This window comes from Cnephaeus nilssonii (assembly GCF_951640355.1).
Source record: "Cnephaeus nilssonii genome assembly, chromosome: 17".
Lineage (NCBI taxonomy): Eukaryota > Metazoa > Chordata > Mammalia > Chiroptera > Vespertilionidae > Cnephaeus > Cnephaeus nilssonii.
In genome coordinates this window covers 34342455-34360389 of record NC_137088.1, presented here as the reverse complement: position 1 = coordinate 34360389, position 17935 = coordinate 34342455, and the positions used below count along the sequence as shown (strand labels likewise).

The following is a 17935-nucleotide window of genomic DNA, read 5'->3' as shown; positions in this document are numbered from 1 at the left end:
CCAGCACGGGGCCCCACTGGGACTTAGCTCCCCCAGCCTCCCGCCCCCTCCCACCGGGCCTGGCCCCCACTCACCTGGAAGAAGGCAGCGTTAGCCAGACGCACGGGGATGGTCTGGGAGCTGCCTGTGGGCATGGGCGCCAGGGCTGAAGGCAGGATCTGGGGGCAGTCCCGAGAGCTCTGCGGGCAAAACACAAGGAGGTGGCGTTGGCCGAGGGGGCATTTCAGAAGAGACGGCTTCATGGCCACCCAGCCTGCCCGTGCGGTCACGCCGCCCCAAGGAGATGCCAGTCAGCTGGTGTGAGAAAACACTAGCAACAAGACTGTAAGGTCCACAGCACTGAGGGCAACGTGCCAGGGAGTCCCAACCATCTCCTTTGATCCTCGTGGCAACTCCATGGGCAGGAAGGAATACTGACCCCATTTTACAGATGAGGAAACCGAGGCACGGAGAGAGGACAATAACCTGTCAAGTGGTAGAACTGGATCCCTCCCATGCCTCTTAGAGGAGGCCAGGAGGCTGAGGTTGAGGATCAGCCCCTGTAAAATGGGGGCTGTGCCCACACCCCAAGATCCCACCCAGCTCTGGAATGCCGGTTTTCAGATGACACAAATGAATGATTCAGAGAAAAGAAACCCGACTTCTGAATAGCCCATGAGAAACAGGCGCTGTGAAGGTCCTGGTGCCACCAGGCTCCAGTGGATGAACAGCCTTTCCCGCTGCCTGGGTTCGAGTCACAGCCCTGGGCAGAGGCGCCAGCTCCCAGAATCCCAGGGAGGGCCTGGGCATCATCATTCCCATGGCAGAGGTGGAGCCACTAAGGCTATTTCAGAAAAGGAAGGGAGGGAGGGAAGATGGGCAGGCAAGAACCCGCGGTTCATGCCTGTCCAGTGTGGCTCAGTGGTTGAGCGTTGACCCATGAACCAGGAGGTCACGGTTCGATTCCTGGTCAGGGCACATGTCCGGGTTTCGTGCAGGAGACAGCCGATCAATGATTCTCTCTCAGCATTGATGTTTCTCTCTCTCCCTCTCCCTTCCTCTCTGAAATCGATAAAAATATATTTTTTAAAATAATACATACATAAAATAAAAAGAATCTGAGGTTCAGAGAGGTGGGGGTGGCCTGAGGTCAGAGGGCAGAGCTGCTCTTTGAACTCCCATCTGTCACTCTCAGGCCAGAAACTGAGGCCCAGGCTGAGGGGCAGAGACCAGGGGCTGTGCCCACCGTGCCAACTTAGTGGCCTCTCTGAGCTGGGAAGTGTGGAGCTCCTCTCCGGCCCCGGGTTCCCGGCGTGCCATGTCCTGCCTCCTCAGACTCCGAGAGCCTGACTGCGGGCCCCCAGAGAGGGGAGCGTAGGGGCCCTGCAGCACCCACAGCCATACACAGGGGCCAGCCACCCTTCAGCCCAGGGGCTGCCTGCTCTGCTCTCCTGCCCAAGTCCGGTTGGGGAGGGTTTGGAAACACGATGATCCATCTGTCACCTGGAGGTCACCGCCAAGGTCAAAGGCGTCCAGGGATGGAAGCTGGAGGCCTGCTCAGGGTCTTTTCTCCTTACTGCTAATCAGGGAAGCCTCAGGGGTCTGGCATCAAACCAGACCTGAGGGGATGCCAAGGCCCGTAATAACTAATGGTCACGCTCATGGCAGTGGCAGCCACTGCTCACACCGACCTCACTGTGCACCTGGACAGTTCTCGGCACCTGGCCCTGTCGTTTTACACCAAATCTTCCCTCCCTCAACCCTAGGAAGTAGGTGCTATCATCACACCCATTTGACAGACAGGAAACCGAGGCACAGAGAAGTAAAATGGTTTGCCCGAGGTGGAATGTGCGGCACGGAGGGCTCTAGTTGTCCAGACGTTTTGCTGACCACCAGGCCAGAAACGTCGCCCAAACGGGTGGGTTTCCTTGGGAGCTGTGCGTGGTGCAGAGCCCAGGGCCTCGGCTGAAGAAGCGACACAGTCAGGCCGTGGTGAGGCCTCCTGAGCCGACAGTGCACGGCTGGGAGGTAGGAGCCGGTGTCCGGCCCTGTGTGAGCGCACAAGTCGCTGTCCCTCTCGGAGTCGTCGTCTTGTGCTGTCCCGTTGGACGCCATGGAATTCCAGGGAATGGAACCCACATGTTTTCAATTAGGGTTCCCAGCTGCCGCCAGTTCTGCTTTGCAGCTGGCTGGAGACCAGCAGCTCTGTCCCCCCAGCTCCTCCCTACCCATGGGTAGGTGGCCGACAGAGGAGTCTAGGCGTGAAGGTCAACAGATGGGGGCTCCCATAAGAGGCCCTCCAGAGGGAATGATGTGGGACCATCTCTGAGGGGCCCCTGACTCCCCTTGACCCTTATAACCCCGGGCCACTTGGATGTTTGAACTCATTCTACTGAGCAGAACCAAGGCTGAGAGTGCTGGCTCAGTTCTGCCCTCCTCCAATGCCGCCCCCAGGGTCAGCTAAGCCTCCGTGGGGGCATCAGGTGTGTCTGCTGCTGGCCTCCAGCCACGACCATCTGCCTCCAACTCTGGCTTGGCCTTTGGGGAAGTTCCCCCAAACCCAGCCCTCTGGTTTGGGAAGACAGACTCTAAACCCCAGCCTCAGGGATGGGCGGGTGCCCAGACCACCCGGGCCCCAGCAATTGGTTCAGAGAATGTAGGGAACTCTTGTTCAGCCAGAGTGCGACTCAACTATGGGACTTCTGCAGAACCAATGAAAGCTCTTCTTTTTTTAAAAATTCTCACCTGAAGACAGCTTAAAGAGAAAAAGGGAGATAAGGGGAGAAGGGGGGAGGGGGAGGGGAGGAGAGGAGGGTTGGAGGGGTGGGGAGAGAAACGTCGATGGGTTGCCTTCTGTACATGTTCTGACTGGGGATCAAACCCACAACCCAGGCAAGTGCCCTGACTGGGAATCAAACCGGCAACCTTTCAGTGCACAGGATGGTGCTCACCCAACTGAGCCACTGCAGCCAGAACCAATGAAATTCTCTCTTCTGTTTCCGGGGCTAACGGGATGGGGAGCAGCCTGAAGTAGCCGGGCCCATCTTGCTGCCCGGAGGGATGACCTGCCTGAGCATGGAGCCCACCCAGAGGGGTGGGGAGGACCCCGACCACCTTGCTGAAACCCCTGGATCCAGCTGTGCCTGAAGGTGAGGCCACCCTCCCAGGCCTTTCACTCACGTGGGTCAGTTAATTCCATTGGGGCTGAGGCCAGTTTGAACTAGGGCTTCCCTATTGCAACCAAACCAAGCCACGTGGCTTCTCCCTTTGCTGGAGGAAGTTCAGGGCACAGCCTGGGGGCTCAGGAGGGAGATGGGGAGGGGGGACAGATGCTGGGCAGCATTGCGGGAGCCATGATAAGCCACCGTGAGCCCAGCACGTGCTGCTTCACAGAGGGCCTGACCTGTCCCTATGCTGGAGCTCACAGACGCTCCCAGGTTCTCTACCAAGTTCAAGGGCAGAGAACTGGTATCCCGATGAAGGGAGCACTGACCGGCCCAGGGGCGCTGAACCCACTGACCTGTTCCCTTTCCCTCCCTTTCCTCAGTCCCATCCTCCCCCTAACCTGCCCCACATTCCTACCAAACCACGCTTTCCACTGGCTCCTCGGGGAGGCGTCCCTCCAGGCTCCCCACCAAGGGAGCTGCCCTCCCATCGGCCGAACCTCCTTGCTTTGAAGGCCTGAAGTCACACCTCCTGGGGGAAGCCACCCTCAGGGAGGCCACGCCATCCTCGGAAAAGCTGAAACCCTGCTCTCAACATCCTCTATGCTCCCACTTCCTTCCTCTGGGGCCTGGGAGGAAATAGGGAAGTAACCCACGTCTCAGCCCCAGCACCTGCTTCCCAGGGACACCGCCCAGGCCTTGCTCAAGGCCACCGCCTCCTCCCAGCTCCCGAGGGGTCCAGAAGGATGTTCCGACCCCGCTGCCTGCCGCCGGCCACAGGCGTGGCGCCTCCACAGCTAACTGGCGCTCAATTAGATGGCAAATTAAGCACTGGTCAGAGCCTCCTGCAGGCCCAGGGAGGGAGCTGCCTCTTTTCCTGCTGGATTACCATAATCCTTTAAGACAGGCCCTCTCTGTGCCCCCACCCACCTCCTGACCCACAGAGCACAGATCTGGGGGAGAGTGGGTCGTGAGGGCACCACCAGAGAAACACCTCCAGGCTGCTGAGCTCCTGGCACCAAGGCCCCCTTCCTGTCCCACCTCGCCTTTTACGGAGCGCCTACCGTGTGCCAAGTAGGAAGCCGGTACCTTACAGGTGCAGCCTCTGGAACAGGGCCCACTTTACAGGTGGGGAAGCAGGCACAGAGAGGACTGGTGGCTGGCCCAGAACCATACAGCCACGACTCACAGCTCGGGTCTTGGCTCACGATGGGGCAGGCAGAAGGATGTCTACCTGGGTTCTTCCCCAGTGCCCGGACTCAGGCATACCATAGGTGTTTAATAAATGCTAAACACACTGGGTTGAGCCTGGGGTTCCCCTCACCCCACCACCCTTCCGGGGGCAGGCTGCCAGCTCACATGCTTCCTGCTGACATTCACCGAGTCCCTACTGTGTGCACAGCCCTGGGTTGGGGGTTGGGAGATGTGGACCCCAAACAAGAGCAGGAGTCCCGGTCAGTCCAGGCTGGAAATGCCAACGTCCTGCAGCGGCTTGGGGCCTCCCCTGTGGCTCAGCCACCCAGCCTCCACTGGTGTCCCCCAGCACAGAACTCCACATCACGGCCTCACTGCTCTCCGCTGAGCACGGCTCCTGGTGGACTCCCCTTCCTCAGAGCCCTGCTGAGGCTCAGGCCGGAGGGGCTGGAGCTGGAAGAGTGGGCAGACAAGGCTTCAAGGATTCCTGACGCGTTTCTCTGGGTCCGGTGCCAAGAGGCTGGGGCTGCTTCCTAGGATCCATGTCCAGACTGGAGCCCCAGAGACTTCCTTCTGCTGGGGGGCAGGGCCCCTGGCTCATACTGACTACCTCAGTTGTGCCATCTGGAAAGTGGGCAGAAACATCCCTTTCCTAGAGAGATGAACTGCAGGCAGGGACTCAGGACCTCACCCTGGTCCCTTGCAGCCCTCATACAAAACAGAGGGCCAGCAGCCAGGTCTGACGGGAGATGAGCTGTGGTCTCAGGACCCCGCGGTCCCCCAACCCCAGGCCGGCCACCCCCCCCCCCACCCCAGCCAAAGTCTCAGGAATCCCATTTGGTCATTCCTGGCATTCGGCTTGGAATAGCCTTGGAGGCTCTGTGGGCACACGTAAGAGGTCACCGTGCAAGAGAACTCACCCCAGAAACAACCAACAAAAGGTATGTCGCATTTCCACTTGTCTTTTTCCTCCTGTTCCCCACGCTACCACCACACCTGGCCCTGGTACAATTCATTAAGCCTAGCCATCCCGTGGCACCGGGGAGGGCCCGGCCCATAGCCAGTGCAGAATCAGCCCGTGGAGCCCAAGGGACCTGCATGAGCAAAAGAGCCTGGGAACATGTGGTTCCTGAGGCAGCGTGCCCTCTGCACCCAGGAAGAGGCTGGCATCCCCGACTCCGGGTGCCCAGGGCCAACGGGGAGACCGAGACACGGGCCTTTCAGCCCAGCTCATTTGGGAAGAACATGGCCTTAGAAAGAGGGGTTTGGATTCAAATCCCAAGTCTGCTACTCCCGGACCCCCTAGGGTTGCTGAAAATATGAAAGGTGAAATTAAACCCTAGTCAGTCCTGGCTCGATGTGCGGAAAGGGGCCCTCCTACTGCAGGTGGGAATACAAATTGGCTCAGGCTTCTGGAGGGCAGCTGAGCTAAAGGTGTAAAAACTAGAGCCACACGTTCACCCCAAAATGCCACTTCTAAGGATTGGTCTGCAGGGAACCCTCAAGGATGCGCACAGTGCCCTGGCTGCATTAGCACGCAGACAGCCATCCGCGTGTCCAACAACGGGGGACTGGTTACATGCGCTATGTGACCGGCCAGCACAGCTGTGCAATCTGGTGCCAAAGAAGGAAACTTAATGACGTGGAAATGTTTCCAACATATTAAGTGAAAGAGAAAATAAAAAGAGGCGATGAATTAGTGGAGGCAGAGGGCAGCCCCAGGCCTGGCTTACCGTAGGATTTGGGGAGGCCTCGCACCGAGACTGGTTGGAGACACAGGTGTGCTGCTGGGTGCACCAGAAACAGGGCCACTGTGTTGACAGGCAGCTGGTGCAGCTGGAAGACAAGGGGGTACTCAGCTCTCTACCCTCCCTTCACCCCTGCCCCTCACCACTGCAACCCAGGAGGCAGGTCCTAGCACAAGGGAAGGTCTTTCCCATCATCAGAGCTGCCAGGAAGGGCTGTGCACTTGGTAGCGTAGTGAGCTCCCCACCGCAGGAGGTATGCAAGAAGGAAATGGGCAAGCAGAACCTTCAGAAGACTAAATGAAGAGTAACCAAAGCACTTTTCTCTGCCCCTACCAGCCGAGGTGCTCACAGAACCCAGGCCGAGGTGACGACAGCTTGTTGTCTAAATGAGTTGGCGAGGGCCCGACCTGCCACTAGGACACTATCGTTTTCCTTCCAAAGGCTTCCCAAAGAGCGAGCACCTCCCACTCCCTGGAAGCTGGCCCCCTGCCCACTCACGCTGTGTGGGGGTACACTTGTCCAATGCGACTGCAGTCGTAGATGGTGAAGTTGGCCCTGACGATGTTCCGCCCGTTGACCCTCACGGACATCTCCACGGTCACATGGTCTGGAATGGACCAGGGGATCCAGGGAGAGAAGGACAAGGGGGTAGAGGGGTCTCCACTGACATCAGAGTCTGCGACATGTCCCCCATGCCTGAGATCCACCATGACCCCCCTTCGGGGCTGGGCCTCTGAGGAACCCCAGACGGCTGTCTCCACAGTCCAGTGAACGGAGAGCTTACCTTGGTGTGGCGGGAAGGGCGGGAACTGGTCCTTGGGTAAGAGGTTGCAGTAGGCGATCTGGTGGCCGAAGGCAGGGCCTGGGACCCGGGCCACAGTGCGGATATTGTTCCCGTAGTCACAGGCCATCTCCATGCCACTGAGGCTGGGCAGGCTGCCAGAGATCTGGAGGATCATGCCCTGGAGGCGAAGGACCCTTAGCTGGGGGGCAGGCCCTCCCCTTATAGCTCCACCCCCAACCTAGTAACCCCTGGAGAACCAATGGCGGTGACGGGTGGCTAGGACTCGAGGTTGCCGCCTACATATGACCCACTGGGCTTCAGTGTCCCTATCTGCAAAATGAAACTCATCTCACCCCAGCCAAGGAGGCGCTGCAGGATCTGGCCCGTGACCTCTCTGAGCCCATCACTCTCTCCAATCCTCCCATCCTGTTCTCATCTCAGTGCCCTGGCGCGGGCAGTTCCCTCTACCCAGAATACTCTTCCCAGACACGCGACCTGGCTCACCTGCTTCATATCTTCGCTCAGATGTCACCTTTGCGGTGAGGACCCCCATCCTGATCTGGTCTAAAATGTCAACACCCCTGACTCCATCTCCACCCCTCTCTCTGTTCTGCTTTCTTCTCCACAGCACTTATCACCATCTTGACAGTCTGTCTTGCTCATTTTCTCTCACCCCGTGAGCATGTCAGTCCCTCGAGGGCCAGGGTTTTGTCTGAAACGGGTGACAGCTGAGGACACCCAACGCCAGAGAAGCCACTGAGGGCAGGGCTGGGTGGGCCTCAGACCTGTCTGTCCCTCTGCCCCAGCTCTCTGCCAGGGTCTGGGAGGCCTCCTGCCCCAACGCTGCCTGCTCTGGGTGGGGAGGGGCTGAGGGAGCTCTAGGCCCTCCTGGGCACAGCAAGGGGGGCGCCACTTGCCCACACACTACAGTCACCTGTTTCTGAGAACGCAAAATAGCAGCCTGGCACTCGGTGGTCCCTCCACCCCCTCCCTTGTTCTGGGGCTGGAAAAAGACACAAAGGTGATGGGGGGCTCGTTCTCCTCCCATCCTACAACTCGCCCCTGCTTCCTGGGACTCTGGAGCCTGCCCACTTGAGTTCAACTCCCAGCTCAGCTACTCCCTGGCTGTACAGCCTGTACCTCTGTGCCTGTTTCCTCGTCTGTAAAATGGGGATGTAAAGAGCACCCACCGCACAGAGTTCTGTGGGGCCACCCGGAGGTGACCCTCACGCACACAGCACGTCCTGACACCTGGTCAGGGCTCAGGAGGGCCCAGTCCTTCTCACTGTATTACTGTGGGCAGGAGTCCCCACTCTCAGGGCTTAGGTGCCAGGTGAAGGGCAGCTCCCCACCCTGTATCCCCCACAGTGGGTCCTGCCCCCCCAACTCACTGGGTACTCCTGGCGCACATCAATCTCGGCAGGCAGGACCGTCATGGTGGGACAGCGGCCGGGGCCCTCGCTGGCGCTGGTCCAGAAATGCTGCTGGCTGGAGTTGGCGCAGTCCTGCTGCAGGGTGCACCTGGAGCGGCGGGACCCATGTCAGGCCCCATGTGGGCTCCTTTCCTGCTGCAGCCTCCCGGGCCCAGCCCCTGCCCATGCCCCTGGCCCTGGCCCTGCCCCTAGCCCAGCCCCTGGCCCTGGCCCAGCCCCTGCCCCTGGCCCAGCCCCTGGCCCAGCCCCTGCCCCTGGCCCTGCCCCTGCCCCTGCACCTGGTCCTGCCCCTGCCTCTGGCCCTGCCCCTGGCCCTGGCCCTGCCCCTGGCCCAGCCCTAGCCCCAGCCCCAGCCCCTGGCCCTGCCCCTGGCCCTGGCCCTGCCCCTGGCCCAGCCCCAGCCCCAGCCCCAGCCCCAGCCCCTGGCCCTGCCCCTGGCCCTGGCCCTGCCTCTGGCCCTGCCCCTGGCCCAGCCCCTGCCCCTGCCCCTGGCCCTGCCCCAGCCCCAGCCCCTGGCCCTGCCCCTGCCCCTGCCCCTGCCCGGGGCCCTGGCCCAGCCCCAGCCCCTGCCCCTGGCCCTGCCCCAGCCCCAGCCCCAGCCCCGGCCCTGCCCCTGCCCGGGGCCTCACCGTGTCTCCAGGGCACACCAGCCGCAGTAGGCATCGGCCGCACCCACGCAGTCCCCACAGGTGGCGTGCACGGCACACGCGGCGACTTTCACTCTGACCATCTGGAGGCAGAGGCAGGGCCCAGCTCAGTGAGGCTGCCAGCCCCTCCTCGGGGACTCAGCCGGTGAGGGCCACGAGAGGCGGGGGAAACGGGGGTAACAGGGGAATAAGGCTTCCCTGCACTGGGAGGTGAAGGGTGAACAGGCAGGAGGTGGGGAATGGGTGCTTCTGGCAGGAGGAACAGTGGGCGCAAAGGCCAGGCAAGCAAGACAGCTCAGCTCATCTGGGACCCTGTCAGGCCGGGCGCCGGCCTTACCTGGTGGGACGTCATCAGGTAAAGGTAGCCGGGGTCCGCCGGGTCAAACTGCATGACGTGGTGCACAGGCTCCCCATAGGCCACCGTCACCACCCGCCTGCTGACCACCTGCATGCTCTCATTCAGGTTGATCTGTGGAGGTGGGGGTGGTCAGGGTGATGGTGTGCGGGGGGGTGCCCACAGTGGGGGGAAGCCAAACGCAGGGGAGCGGTCACCTGGCGGAGGGGACCTGACCCAGGCCTGGGGGCTCAGCCTCCCCATCCTCTCGGGCCCCCCAGGACTGGTGGGAAGTCACAGACATGGAAGGCAGTGGGTTCCACCGCCACAGTTTGCCTCTGCTGTGCTCCTATCAGGAACTCCCTCTGCCCCTCACCAACACATCCCACCCCGTGAACACGTGCGGGCTTACAGTTATAAGCATTTTCTGGGAGGCCGTTTGGCGTCACGCCTAAGAGCAGGAACTTGGGTTTGGATTCTGCCTTTGACATTTACAAGCTGTAAAACGGACACGTTGTCCAAGGCTGTCTCTGGGCCTTAGCTTCCTGAGCTAAGGGGGCTGACAGTATCTGCCCCACAGGACTGTGGGGAGCGCCGGATGAAAAGATGCAGGCAAAGTGCTAATGGGGCCATACTGCTCATTCCTGCCCCCTCACACCCATTCTGCAGATGAGGAAACTGAGGCCCAAGGAGGCCGAGGGACTTGGCAGGCATCATAAAATGAAGACTCCTCAGGGTCATGATGCAAGCCTTGGCCTGTCTGACCCCGGATCCAAGGCTGGAGCTGGGTCATGGGGTCCAATGTCCAGGCAGGAGGACAACCAGGACTAGCTGGGGCCTGGAAGCTTCTCGAGCTGAGGGCCCCTCTGTATGGCCCTCAGAGCCCCATCAAACTGCTCTTTTTCGACTGGCCTTCCTCACTCCCAGCATGCTGCCCCCAGGCCTGGGCTCGTACCAGTGGCCAGGGCCCTCCTCCTCTGTGGGCTCCAAAACCTTTAGTGAGTCCTTCCTGATTATGCAACAAACTTGTGCAAGCCCTGATGATCTGACCCAACTGACTGCCAGCCTCATCTCTACTCACCCGACCAACTCACAGATTCCACTTCCAGGCCTCTGCCCCAGTTGTGCTCCCTTCTGGAATACCTCTCCCCCTCCCAGCCATGTGCAAAGGAGGCCAACCGCTGCTCTCCCAACGTCGCCTCCAGAAAAGCTGCCCGCATGCCCTCCACACACCAAAATGAAATTACTCTCTCCCAGGTTCCCACAGGCCTTTTCCAGCCCCCGAGACACCGCCAGTCCCAGGTGGCCTGTCGGCAGAATCTGTCCAAGGCAGCTCGGCCCAGGTTCAGTATGCTGCCCCCAGCCCCACCCCCTCGCATCCAGCAGACACTCAATTCATTTCTACTCCTTCAAATGTTTATGGAGCACCTACTGTGCGCCAGGGCCTGGGCTGGGTGTTATGATCTAAACCCCAGGCTGGCAGGAGACAGAGTCTTCACAGAGCAGGACGGTGGGTGAAGAGGTGGGTTGAGGGGCAGTGTGTGCTCTGGGCCAGCTGGACCTGAATTCAAGCCCAGCTCTTGCTGTGTGACTTGGGGGCAACTGTTTTCCCTCTCGGAGCCTCAGTGTCCCCATCTGTGAAATGGGAATCATGGCAGGGGTGTGGAAATTAAAAGAAATAATGCCCACGATGTGCCCTTCGAGGCTGGGTAGACAGTGGGTGCCTAATAAGTGCAGCTTCATGGGCGGGGCGTAGGGGAGACTCCTTGTTTCCCACACACAGAGGCATCATCGCAGGAGACTCTGACCACAGTCCTGGATGGCCCAGTTCATTTTCCACTTGACAGACAAGGAAACTGAGGCTCACTCAGGACACACAGCTGGGAGTGGCAGAGCCAGGATCCAAGTCCAAGTATCTGACCCCAAAACACGAGCCCCACTGTGTAAGGACCTTCAATGGGGGGCTTCCAAGGCTGAGGACAACCCCCCCACACCTGGCATCTCCCCCACACTGTTAGTGGTCCAGCAAGGGCCCCAGGGCCAGGCGGGCTGGGCTCCGAACCCCACTCCAGCCCAGCCCCAGCCTGTGGCGTCTGCCTGGGCAGCGGAGGGAACTGGATTATCGGATCTGAGTGTATGAGGCCAGGGCCTGGCGCACACTGAAGCCGTGCCAGGCAGCTGACTTCCTCGACAGGCCGGGAACGGGAGGTGGTTGAGGGGGGCAGGTCCGGGCCCTCCCCTAGGAGCCCCGTCGTGGGAACCAGATCCCTCTCACCTTCCCAGAAACCTCAGGCCAGGTATTCTTACCTCTGGAAACCAGTCACCTTGGTGGTGGGGGTGGGGGGAACTGGGATGAGAGCCCCCAGTTGCCAGGCGGTGGCCCTCCCCCATCAAAGCCCCACAACCGTCTCAAGAGGCAGGGCTCACAGCCCTTCACAGAGGGGGACACTGAGGCCCAGAAAAAGGAAACAGCCTGGAAGTGGCAGAGCCCAGAGACTCGGACGCAGCTCCGTCTGCCTCAAAGCCCAGGCGCAGGCACGGAGAGAGGGCTGGCCCTTGGCAAAGGGTTCCCTCCTCTGCACGACAGGGCACTCACTGTCATGAGCAGGAGGGGCAGAAACAGATGTGAAAATGCTTTGTAAACTGTGAAGGGCGAGGCAAATCGGAGGACGTGAAGGCTAATACTGGGCCTCGGCCTCCTGCTCCCCACCCCTCCCGGCCTCCTCCCCCAGTCCCACCTTGAGCAGCCGCCCACTGGCTGTGCCCAGGAAGACCACGGTGTAGTTGCTGACACTGGCCACGGCCACAGAGGAGAGGCCCGGGGCTCGGAACACGGGCGTGGCCTTCAGGGGCTGCAGGATGGACAGCGGGTGCTGTAGGTGGGCAGCTCCACAGTCCAGCTGCTCTGGCTGCAGCTGGAAGAGAAACAGCACATCAGACCTCGGCTCCAGAACCTTCTCCCGCTCCCTGCCCGCGCGGTGTGTGTCTCGGCTCAGCATCAGAGCCTGAAAGTCTTGCTTCTGCTTTATAGGCCCAGTTCTGGGCTGAGACCCAAATACAAGCGGAGTCCCGTCCCCGACCCCAGACGGATCCCTGACCTTGGCTTTAGTCACAAAATTTCCCCAAGACGATGTTTCAGGCACGTAGGAGCCATCCAGGAGGAGCTGTGGGTGGGGGTAAGAAGGGCTGGCAAGGGGACGGGTCAGAGTGCAGGGGGCCAGGGAGGCTGGGAAGGGTGAGGCTTACATACCCTCATGCCCTTGAAATAACAGGCTGGCAGAGCAGAGGAGCCCACACCAGACCCATCCTCTGCCTCAACTTACCCTCTTGCCTCAGCTATGTCCCCACAGCAGCCATGGGGTACCCTCCTCCCAGGCCCCCTGCGCTGACCCCAGTACCACCTCAAATTCCCAGCAGCTCACAGGACTCCAGGTTGAGGCCTCCCCTCCCCTCAAGCACACATGCCCTCATCTACCCACATTACGGATGGGCAAATCAAGGCTAGATGTCTCCAAACCCCCAGTCCCACCATCCAGATCAGTCCCGTGCCAGCTGGGTAGCAAATTAGCCCCACCTCCCAGGAGCATGACAGCTGCGGCTTCTGATCCCAGTCCCCCGCCATTTCCCGGACTTGCCCCCACCTTTCCCACCCTTCTCCAGGCCTAGGTGGTCCTTTCAACGTTGCCAAAAATACAAAGCAGACCCCCAGGAAACGCCTTTGAGAAGATGACTGTGCACGTCCACAAGGATGCAGGTGCCAGCACAGTTCAGAAGACCGGATGGGGGACACAACCTCATATCTGACAGGACTGAGCATGAAAAAACTACATCAATTACGGCACATAGTCCAGAAAAGCCACTCCCACCCCTCAGTGCCACACACACCTGTACTGATTATGACAGAAGGACATCCGGTTGAAGAACTCACGGGATGTCAGAGCCATTTTGGTAAAACAGATGCATAAACAACGAAGTAAAAGTCATGTCAGTAAGCATGCCAGGTTTACTGGGAACAGACAGCGGACCAGGCCTGGGCATCAATTCCCTGAATCCTGGAGGCCCTCTGAGGCCACACGTCGCAGATGGGGAAACTGAGGCTCGAGATCCCCAGCTGCAATGCCGCAGACTGAAACTGACAGCAGACCTGAACTCACACTGGCCCCCAGGTGCCAGGATGTGGGCGTCAGAGGCTCTGAACAGGGACTCCGAAGGTCATAGCATTGAAACTGGCTGTAAGGTACAGCTTAGTGAGGCTTTTTTTTTTTTTTTTTTTTGCTTATCTGTGCTTTTTGCAAACCTAAGCCATTGACTGTGTGCCTGTGTGGTGTTTGCACAAAAGCTCAGCTAGTTTTCAAAAGAAAACAATAAATAGTGGGCCCTTCTGTCCTTGAGCAAATAAACATAGTTGTGGCCCCATGGGCTTCTAGGCAAGGGCCGTTTCTCAGCACAACCCTGAGAGGTTGAGCCCGGAGTCTAGAGATGGGGGTGGGGCTGGGGTGCCCTGGGCAAGAACCCATGAGTGGGGGTAGTCCTGCATGGGATGGCTGCAGGTGAGCTGAGCAAGTCACTTCTCCGAGCCTCAGTATACTCAACTATAAAATGGGTGCATCTCTAGCGCCTCCCTCATAGGGGCTGGGATGAGATAACTCATTGAAAAGCACACCCAGCAGGTGTGGCCTATGGTCAATGCTCAGAGTGTTAGCTGATGCTATTGCTGTTTCTGACAGGATCGTCACTACAATTACTATAAAGTGGAATCGGGCAAATCATGCCGACCTCAAAAGCTTCTGAACCTGACTCCCTCTGACCACCTTCGGGCGGCCATCCTCTCATGTAGGAGGCCCTCTGGTCCCCCACATTTCCCCAGAACACAGCAGCCAAGTGAGCCCTTTAAAACCCTCTATTGGTGACTTACAGAATAAACCGTGAATCCTAAATCCTCCCTCCCATCAGCCCCTGGGACCTTCAAGCCCATTCCATACCCTCCTCCCCTCACTCCTCCCCTTCAGCCACACTGGCCTCATTTGTTTCTCAAACATTCCAAGCTGGGTCCTGCCCAGGGCCTTTGCCCTTGCTGTTCCCTCTGCCCGAAGTGCCATTCCCTGGGTTGTCATACACAGTTGACCCTTGAACAACACAGGGGTTAGGGGCACTGACTCCCCGTGCAGATGAAAGTCCGCGTATAACTTCTGACTCCCCGAGTCGTCCCTAGGTACCCAAAACCTGAGGGTGCTCAAGTCCCTTATATACAATGTCACAGAACAATGCATACAGTCTGCCCTCCACATCCACGCACTCCCAAACACATGCAAAATAGTGTGTTTGATCCGTGCTTGGTTGAATCTGTGGATGCAAAACACGAGGACACAGAGGGCCAACTGTATATTTTTTAAAAGCTGCCTGTAAGTGGACCCATGTGGTTCAAGCCCGCATTGTTCAAGGGTCAGCTGTAATTGGCTCCCTCTCGTCCGTCTTTCGGCTTCAGTCCCGCTCTGCCCCACTCCGTCCTGTGCGCGTGCCCGAGCTGGGGCGGCCCTGGAAAGAGGGCCTGCACCTCCTCCCCAGCTGCCTCTCCCAGCCAGGCCCCCCTGAGCCATCCTGCAGCTGCAGGGAGGAGGTGAGGCGGGCTCTGTCTGCACTCAGGCTCTGGAGGGACGCTTTCCCTAGGGGTTACATAACTTCTCTTCCCTGAATATGGATTACTTGCATCATTAAACAACAAGTTGTTTTAAAATTAAAATGGTAAACCTTTGCCCAGAGGACGTGACTTTCCTCCCTGAGCTCTGGGAGGCGTGGGAAGGAAGGGAGACCTGGGAGGCCCCGATGTCACCTTTGAGGCTTTCTGCCCTGGGCCCTGAGATGGGGGGGGGGGCCCAGCCAGCCCGGGTGGGGGGTCCTGGGAAAAGCCGGACAGGCGCCCAGCTCCGGGTGATTTGTGGGCCAGGGCAACAGAGACGATGCGGGGGGAGCATGCTGGGAACTCGGCTCTCGCCTGCCTGCCCTGACGTTCACAAGCCATTAATTCTGTGCCGAAGGAATTTTCTAAAAAGCCTTTGCTCCAACTTTTTTTCTTCCTCATCCTAAAAATAAAATTAAAAAAAAAATTTTTTTTTAAAGGAGAAGTAACCCATCGGCTGCTCCGGATGATCTGTGCTCTGAGGGGTAAGCTGGCTCCCTAACCGCCAGGGGAAATCACAAAGCTTTGAACTGGCTCAAGAATGGACGCTGGGCCAGCGGGGAAATGCCTCCCCTGTTGGGGGAGGGGCTGCAGGCCCGGAAAAAGGGGGGGGGGGGGGACAGAAGCCTTGGGGACCAGGCAGCTGTCCCAAGAGTGGCCTCAGCCGAACTTGGTCTCCTGGGGCAGACAGCTCCACAGGCCCAAAATACCCCTCTGACCAGATGACACTGCTTGGAATTCCTTCATTAGCACCCGCCTTCCTTCAAGCTTCACTCAGCCTGGGCCTGTCAGGAACAAGAATTCCCCTGGGAGTGGGGGATGGGGGGGCTGGACTGTCACAGCAGCTCCCTGCAACCCCCAGGGTCACCTTTCCAAGAGCAAAACTGGCCGGCCCTCCCCTGCCTCGAACCTTGCTCTGGCTCCTGGCTGTCCTCAGTATCAAGCCTGGCACCGAAGGCCTTTGTGATCTGGGTCTTGCCAACTGGCCAGGCCTCAGTCTCACTTCTTCCCTGTGCCCCACCCTCCGCGGCGAGAAGCCAATCTCTGCAGTTCCTCAAATGTGGCCACGTCTCCCCTCCGGGGCTCCTGGGCCTTCGCAGTGTTGTTTCCTCAGAAGCCAGTGTCCTTTCCACACCTCTGAGCCGCTCAGTCCCCTTGTCTTAACCCCGTGGTTCCCCTTGCCAGGCAAGCCCAGCCAGGAAGTTTTTAGCCAGCCTACCAAGTGTGACTCAAAATAATCCCCCTTCCTCGGGGAAGGCTCTGCGCCCGTCACCCACTTCGTTCATCACGGTAGCCTGTGCATGAGCTTCTCCAGGGCAGAGACTGAGCTCTGGGGTGAGTATTTCCTAAAGAAAGAAAACTAATTCTGACTAAAGTGTGAACAACTGCATTGGCCTGCTCCCTTTCCAAGCAGAGAGACTGAGAGCAACAAGGCCATGCTGAGTGCTGGAGAACTAAGGGAAAACTATGAGTCAATCATATGCCTACTCTACGTGTGGCCACACAGGGGCGGCAGGTGTCCAGGCCCAGACAATACCTGGCGGCTGGTGTCGATTCCTCCAAGAACTTCCGTCGACCCCTCTCTATAATGGGATGAGCAACAGCCCCTGGCCTCACCTCTTTTCTGAGAGCAGGATGCTCCCTGACCCCTCCGGCGAGCTGCCTCCCGGTGCCAAAGCTCAGCTCTGCCCGCTCTCCCATTAAAACTCTGACATATTGATTTCACTACCAGCTGTAATTGTGTTGACTTTCTCTCCCCAGGAAGCCAGCTGGAGTAAGAGCTTCAAGAGCCCAGCTTCTCAGGCCTCCCACATCCTGCCCGCCGACCCCGCCAAACCTCAGTCCCACCGCAGGTGGCACTCTGAGGAGGATGAGGCAGCGATGGCGGGCACCGTGGCAGGCTGCGAGCCCCAGTGGTTCCGTCCCAGGTAGAGACTACACCGGCTGTTGGGACTTTGTATACCTTCCTGCCTCAAGTTTTTTATTGTGATTGAACTGTGATCTCGGGCAAGTGAGGTTTCACTGCCAGGAGTGGAAAGCACGCTCCGGGGTATTACGTGGCAGAGTACAGACGGCCCTCCGCTCACCTCCCCTGGGCTGGGGGCTAAGAGGGCCCCCTCCCACTCACCCTCCACAGCAGCCAAAAGGAACCGTTCAAACTACGAAGCACGAAATGCAAAGGGCGGTCCTGGAAGAGTAAAAGGACATCCGTGGAGTAAAACCTGGAGTTTAGCTGAGAGCAAATTACCTGCGTGGGTTTCTTCGTTTAGACAAATGTCCTCTGGTAATGGCAGACCTTAGCAACGGGGAAAACTGAGCGAAGGGTATGTAGGAACTATCTTTGTAACTTCCCTGTAAATCTAAAATTATTCCAAAATAAAAACGTTTATTTAAAAAAAATAATAATAACCCAAAACAGGTTGTACCTCCACCACAGCTCAACAGCCTTCAATGGCTCCCCAGTGCCCTCGACATAAACCCAAACTTTGCTCCGGGGCCCTCAAGGTCCTACTGGGTCTGGCCAGCCCCTTTGCTTCCCTCAACCTTCTGTCCCGGCCACTCCTTGTCCCTCAGCTTGGACAGCTGAGGAGCAGCCAGGGGACGCCCCAGAGACAAGGAGCGGAGGAGCGGGAGCCAACAGGGACCAGGCAGGTACAATGTAATGGGGGCCTCAAAAGCCGGGCCTAGACCACAGGTCCTGGATTGTTGCTTCCTGCAAAGCCCAGTTGAGTAACTCCTCCCCCATACTTCAGAAGCGCTGAGGTTAAAGGGGAAAGTGTTCTCAAGGTCACCCAAGGATACATGGTCAGGTCAGGATTTGAAGGCACACCTATGATTCTCAAACCCAAACTCCTCCCTCCCACATCCGTCTGAGGGGCCTCTCTGGACACTGTACCTACTGGGCTGTGAGTCCACCGAGCTGACACCTGCACTGAGGATAAACCGAGGCATGGAAAGAGCTATGGGCCTACTGT

General features: G+C 58.9%; 1 protein-coding gene across 1 annotated transcript in view; it reads right to left on the bottom strand.

The window, feature by feature from the left end:
- Positions 1-17935, bottom strand: part of PLXND1 (plexin D1) — a 51178-nt gene that overhangs the window by 22073 nt on the left and 11170 nt on the right. The window contains exons 2-9 of the mRNA XM_079794815.1: positions 12022-12198; positions 9287-9418; positions 8932-9032; positions 8261-8390; positions 6870-7047; positions 6584-6692; positions 6071-6173; positions 75-179 (exon numbers count right to left, since the gene is read on the bottom strand). Coding sequence (XP_079650941.1) covers positions 75-179; positions 6071-6173; positions 6584-6692; positions 6870-7047; positions 8261-8390; positions 8932-9032; positions 9287-9418; positions 12022-12198 — 1035 coding nt within the window. The remainder of the gene's footprint in view (positions 1-74; positions 180-6070; positions 6174-6583; positions 6693-6869; positions 7048-8260; positions 8391-8931; positions 9033-9286; positions 9419-12021; positions 12199-17935) is intronic.